Source organism: Beta vulgaris, chromosome 7 (genome assembly GCF_026745355.1).
Source record: "Beta vulgaris subsp. vulgaris cultivar EL10 chromosome 7, EL10.2, whole genome shotgun sequence".
NCBI classification, from domain to species: domain Eukaryota; kingdom Viridiplantae; phylum Streptophyta; class Magnoliopsida; order Caryophyllales; family Amaranthaceae; genus Beta; species Beta vulgaris.
In genome coordinates this window covers 17,758,645-17,764,994 of record NC_079208.1, presented here as the reverse complement: position 1 = coordinate 17,764,994, position 6,350 = coordinate 17,758,645, and the positions used below count along the sequence as shown (strand labels likewise).

Here is a 6,350-nt window from a genome sequence, read left to right as displayed (position 1 = left end):
GTGAAGTAGTGGTACACAAGTTAGGGCAGCAGTGTAGTGGTAGGCTCCTAGCTGGTGGGGAAGCTTCTAGTGCGCAATGCTCGCCGGCGGTGATGGTGCGCAAGGTCGACCGCGGTCTCAGGTGGTTGGTGGTGTGGTGTGGTGTGGTGGTGCATGGATGAACCACACCAAGGAGGAATTAGTGGCATAGGTGGTTGGCGGTGTGGTTGATGACGAAAGTTGTTGTGGCCAGCGGTGGTGTGGTGGACGGCAGGTTCAACGCCGGTACAGATGGTGGCGGTGAGGTGTGGTGGTGGGTGGTCGAAATTCTTCAGCTAAGTTTGGAGGAGTAGTCGTTGTGGCTAGCTGAAATTAATGTTGAGGGAAAGAAATTAATGTTGCCTGGGATGCGGATTTTTTTTTAGGAGTGTTATGGCTGATTTTTTGACAGGATGACATTGACGCGACGACGCGATGATTCGATGATGTAATACCATCTGACGTAAAGACACAGAAGATGCAAACCGAAGACACAGCGAAGGATGCAAGATTAGGAGCAATGCATTGAATGGTAACGGTCCGGCCAAATAAGGCAAGAGCATTATAAGCCATAAATTCAGCCGTTAAAGGGGACAACATTAAGATGCTGGAGCGTGAGCATAGAAGATTCTCCTTGATTCAAGCGTAGAGATTAATTGTAACACCCCGAAATTTCTCTGAAATTTTCGCGTGTTAATTATTATTATCAGATGTGATAAATTATATTTCTACTAAATTATTTTCGGAAAGCATATATATTTATGTATATATATATTTTTACACCTACGTGATTTTAATTGACTTTGTGCGAAGGTGATAACGTGTGTCTAATTTATGTGGCATTGTGTTAGTCGTATTATATAATTGTCTACATTGTTCTTATGAAACGGACAATGTAGTACTTTTGCGTGTGCCGAGTGTATAATGTGATAGTATGTTACATTTATATTTTTATTACGTTGGTAATAATAATTTTTAGTTTGGAAAATATATACTTTTACATATTATTTTTGAACGTTTTACTTAGTGTCGGAAAATGTACATTGTACTAGTGTTAGGCTTCGTACATTATGTTATTTGTTAGGGAGGTCCGAAAATTCTGATATTAGCCATGTTATATGAAGAGTTGGGACAGATTTTTAAGTTCCTCTTGTAACGTTGCGATAACCAAAGGTCAATCTCTTCATTCACCCTTCTTATTGCACTTTTTAATCATCACCCTTTCACCTTCATTTTTCTGAAAATAAAATCAGCAACCCTTGGTCTTTGTGACTCCATTTCACACGCCACTTTCAAAGGAAAAAGGGAGGGGAAAAGCTTTTGTTCTTCATCCACATTTCTCACACAAAAATCAGATTTTATTACTTGTTGTCAAGCCATTTTTTACATCGGTTTCAAGCGCGTGTTGAATTTGTTACAATTGTGTTCATAGGAGGCGAAGGTGGTGATATCTCACAAGACTTCTAGAGTACTTGGAATCTTTCTATTGTGAATCTTCCCAAGAAAAAGGTAACTAGCGTTATTCTAGTTTGGTAGAGTATAGATATTGAACTTAGGTTGTTAGAAATGCGTTAGAGAACGTAGTATCATGTTAGGAAAAACTTAGAAGATTGTATGGTTAAAGTTTCATGTTGTTATTGTTGTTGTTATTATTGTCGTTGTTTTGGTGATTGGAGATTTTTGTTGTTGTTATTGTCGTTGTTGATGTTGATGGAATTGTTGTTGTTGTTATTGTCGTTGTTGATATTGATGGAGTTGTTGTTGTTGTTATTGTCGTTGTTGATGTTGATGGAGTTGTTGTTGTTGTTGGGTTGTTGTTGGTGAGTCATGGATGTTACGAGGGAGTTTGGTGTAAGTATGGGTGTAAAGGGAGGCTGGAGTAGAAGGGGATGGCTGGAGCAAGCCTCGGAGGGGTTCCGTGGGTGAGCGAACGAAGCTCGCAGGCCACGGCAGAGGGCTGCTCGCGACTCGCGAGCCTCGTCGCGACTCGCGACGGTTGCCAGTCGCGACCCGCGAGCCTCGTCGCACCTCGCGACGGGTGATCTGCCCCTGGGTCGTGATGTGGTGTTTTTAATTCTTTTTTTTGGTTTACAGCTTGTGTGTCTTTGCTTGGTTGGTCTTAGGTAAGTATGCTAAGGATGTTTGAGTAGTTTTTGGTGGTTTAAGTATTACGTTAAGGGTATGTGCCCTTATGTGATGGGTAACCCTTGATTTGAGTCTTGAAACGTACCGGTTGTTGGTGTTGGCTATGCAGACTCATGTTGGAACCTTGATGGTAAGATTGGTTGAGTTACGCTCATAACTTGTTCATATTGATGGTTGCATTTCGGTTATGTGTGCTTGTCTTGTATGATTGCACGTTGTTGGATAGAGTAACTCTAGGAACGGTATGGTTCTAGAGGTCTTCATTAGGAAATCCTATGAACGGTATGGTTCAAGGAGTTTGAGTTGAATTTCTAAGGGAGGTATGGTCCTAGAAATTTATGCTTGTTAACCTAAGGGCGGTATGGTCCTAGGATTTGGTTACTTAACATTGGGCGGTATGGTCCATTGGTTACTACGGGTGGTATGATCCGTATATTATAGCTATTCGAAAGGGGTGGTATGGTTCCTCGAGTATGCAACGTAGGCCTTGGGCGGTATGGTCCAATGAGTCTACTCACAGGCGGTATGGTCTGTTATGTGTGAGCTCGTTGACCGCATTTGTTGCATTTGTTGCATCGTTGACCGTATTTGTTGCATGGTTGTCGTTTATATTTTATGGTGAGTTTGGTGTTTGGTATTATGATTTCTAGTTGTTTCTAATTATTTAAGCTCTTATCTGTTTCTATTTGAGCTGGGAGAACTGCTAGTTACTCCCCACTAATTGTGAAAATTAATGTATCTTTGTGCAGATGGTGACGCTGTTTAGAGTGGTTCTAGTCTGGATCGGGGGTGTGTGTGTTCCCCGTGTGAGCAAAGAAAGGGAGCTTGTCATAGTGGATGAGTATTCCAAACTGGACTTAGGATTAGATACTTAGTTGGTTTTAAGTAGCTAATTCTAGTTTAGACTTATGTATTAGAACTATGGTTTTGAGTTGTGTTAGTTTTGTTTACTCTATGATTTTGAGGTTTACTTTGGTGGTCGTATGACTCTTGAGACTTATTGGAGATGAGGGTATGGGACCTCATTTTCCCTTTTGATTATATGTACTGGAGTTGACTTTTTACCTATGATGGTTATTCTATTTTAGTTTTTGTTCTACTCCTTAGAGTGGCATCTCCGTCTCTTTGAATTTCCGCTGCCATTATCTATAGCCTTTTCCTTATCTTAAGACTATGTCTTCTTGGTTTTGGACGGGATGCTACAGTTGGTATTAGAGCAAAACGTTCCAGAAGCTCTGTTTAGGATACTATTATTTTCCAGAAGATGAGTAGACTTGTGACTAGGATTACTAGTGTCTTAGATTTCAAGTCTAGAGTGTATGAGAGTTACCTGGGTAGGAAGTAAACCTGGGGAAACATTTTGTTTACTATGTTTATTGATTTAATGTTTACTTATGTGCTTTTGATAGACTAATGTGACAACTTCTGTTTTGTAGTATGCCTCCACGACAACAGTTAGCCGCTAGAAAAGAAGCTGCGCGTCGTCGTCGCGTAAGCCTGGAAAATGCTTTCATCTCTTTGGCTAATAGAGTTGTTTCTTCGGGTAGTGGGCAGTCTACTTTCGACCGGTTTGACCGTCACAGACCCCCTACTTATGATGGTGTTGCTGATCCTGTGGCTCTGGAAAATTGGTTAAGGGAGATGGAGAAGCTCTTCACGGCAACAAACTGCTATGCTGCTGAAATGGTACCTATTGGGTCGTACTATTTGAAGAAAGAGGCGGATAATTGGTGGAGTACGGTGAAGGATGTGTGTATGGCTACAGCTGGTTTTGGGTGGACTCAGTTCTCCGCCAAGCTGAAAGAGAGATTCTACCCTGATGAGTTGCACTGGCAAAAGCAGGAAGAATTTCTATCTCTGACTCAAGGGAGTATGGACATCCAGAAGTACACCGACCGCTTCACGGAGGTGTCTAAATTTGCTGGTACTGTCATTCCCACCGAAGCTGAGAGGGTTAAGAGATATATAAAGAAGATGAATCCGAGGGTAAGGACTCTGGTGCTGTGTTCAGGGGTTACCACTTTTCAAGCTGCTTATGAGATAGCCTTTAGTGTTCATGCATCAGTGAGAGAGGAAGAAGCTGTTAAGGCCGCATCTGTGAGGAAGCCTTTTCCGTCTGTTGCCCCTGGTCTGGCTAAGAAGCCGAGGTTTGAGCTGAGTTTCCGTGGTGGATACCAAGGCTCCGGTTCTAGGCAGGGTTCTGATCCGTCCAAGTGTCGGAGGTGTGAGAAGCCTATTCATCCAAGAAAGGATTGTGAGGGTGTTGCTATTGTTTGCTTCTATTGTACAGAGGCGGGTCACAAGAGTTATGAGTGTCCCAAGAATCCGAGGCTACAGCTAAGCCCCCTGTTCCTCCTAGTCATTATGCTCCGCCAAGGAAACGGGTTTATAGTATGACTCATTCCGACGCTGATGTTCATCCCGACGTCATCTCTGGTACCTTTCTTGTTAATTTTGTCCCTGGTTATGTGTTGTTTGATTCTGGTGCTTCTGTGTCTTGTGTGTCTGATTCTTTTGCCAAGAAAGCTAATTTGACTTCGAGTTCTCCTATTCGGACTCTTATTTCTCTACCTTCTGGTGAGAATTACCCTTGTTTGGCCGAGTATTGTGGGGTGCCTATCTCTGTGTTCGGTATTGATCTGCCTGCCGATCTCAAGCCATTCTCCATGGTCGAGTTTGATGTTATTTTGGGCATTGATTGGTTGTTCAAGTATCATGCTCAGATTCATTGCCGCGATAAAAAAGTGACTCTTCGTAGTCCGTGTGGCAAGCGTATCTCCTATAGTGGAGTCACTAGTAGAATAAATGCTATTTGCTGCGGTCAAAAAGTGGCATATTACGGCGGTTTTGGGCGCGCAGCAATTAAGAGGGCAGCAATAGGTATTAATTATGTTGCTGCGGTTTTAAACCGCAGCAATATCTACCAATATTGCGGCGGTTTTTCAGGCCAAACCGCAGCAATATGTATATTTTTAACATTAAAAAAATACACATATTGCTGCGGTTTTGGGCCAAACCCGCAGCAATATGTACATTTTTTCAAAAAAATTTTTTTTTTTTTTAAATTAAAATTTTCAATGTTAAAAGTACTTAAAATGCAAGAAAAACTAAAAATAACTAAAACATTATATCAGATCAACCAGCTAAAATACTACTAATAACATTTACCCTGCATAAATGCATAAGCATAATCTAAACAAAGATTATTCAAGAAAACTCGTATTTCAACCAAAATAAATTGAAAATACACAATCATAGGTCCTTAATGGTTCATACACATACATATCTTTTAAATACTTTATCTTTTTTGTATTACTCATATTTCACTGTATTAGATCATCCAAAAATACAGAAAAATAAAAATACAGAAACATAAAAATACAGAAAAATAAAAATACAGAAAAATAAAAATGTAGAAAAATAAAAATACAGAAATTTAAAAATACAGAAATTTAAAAAAATTCAGAAAATAAAAAATACAGAAATTATGAACATGAACATCGCGAAGGACTTCGTCGTGAATATGAACATCGCGAAGGACGACGGCTTCAATGGCTTCAACGTGGAGAATATGAACATGAACTACTTCAATGTCGGCCGAGGAAGAGAGAACGCGGTCGAGGAAGAGACAAGGCGACGAAAGCAAGTCGTCGGAGGATACGCCACTGTCGTCGGAGGATACGCCACTGTCGTCGGAGGATACGCCACTGTCGTCGGAGTATCCGTTCGAAGGAAGGCGGTCGAAGAAAGTTGTCGGAGGCGAAGAGATGAAGTGAGGTTGAGAGTGATGAGAGAGAACTACGTGGGAGATGAAGAGAAGGTTGAGAGGCTGAGATGAAGTGAGGCTGAAAGAGAGGCGCTAAGAGAAAGATGGAAAGTGCGGGAGGAAACCCTAATCTTGTGCTTTATATTTCACACGCGAGTGCCCCCCTTTTTTTGTTAATATTGCTGCGGTTGCCACATAGTACCGCAACAATATATAAAAAAAAAATTTTTTTTTAATATATTGCTGCGGTCCTACGTGGAAACCGCAGCAATATTTGTTGTTCAGGGCCCCACATTATTTTTAAAAAGTGTCTGTTAGACAATATTGCTGCGGTATTGGGTGGGAACCGCAGCAATATTGTCAATTTTTATTTTTTCTTTTCTTTTTGTGTGTTATATTGCTGCGTATAGGTAAAACCGCA

The 6,350-nt window shown here is 41.1% G+C and overlaps 1 protein-coding gene across 1 annotated transcript; it reads left to right on the top strand.

The window, feature by feature from the left end:
• The first annotated feature begins 3,600 nt into the window (after positions 1 to 3,600).
• LOC125491817 (uncharacterized) lies at positions 3,601 to 4,560 on the top strand. The gene has a single exon (XM_048633896.1). It carries the CDS (start codon positions 3,601 to 3,603, stop codon positions 4,558 to 4,560), a length of 960 nt encoding a protein of 319 aa, XP_048489853.1.
• The last annotated feature ends 1,790 nt before the right edge of the window (positions 4,561 to 6,350 follow it).

Coding starts and splice junctions, on each gene's coding strand:
- LOC125491817 (XM_048633896.1), top strand. CDS start 3,601: ATGCCTCCACGACAACAGTTAGCCGCTAGAAAAGAAGCTGCGCGTCGT.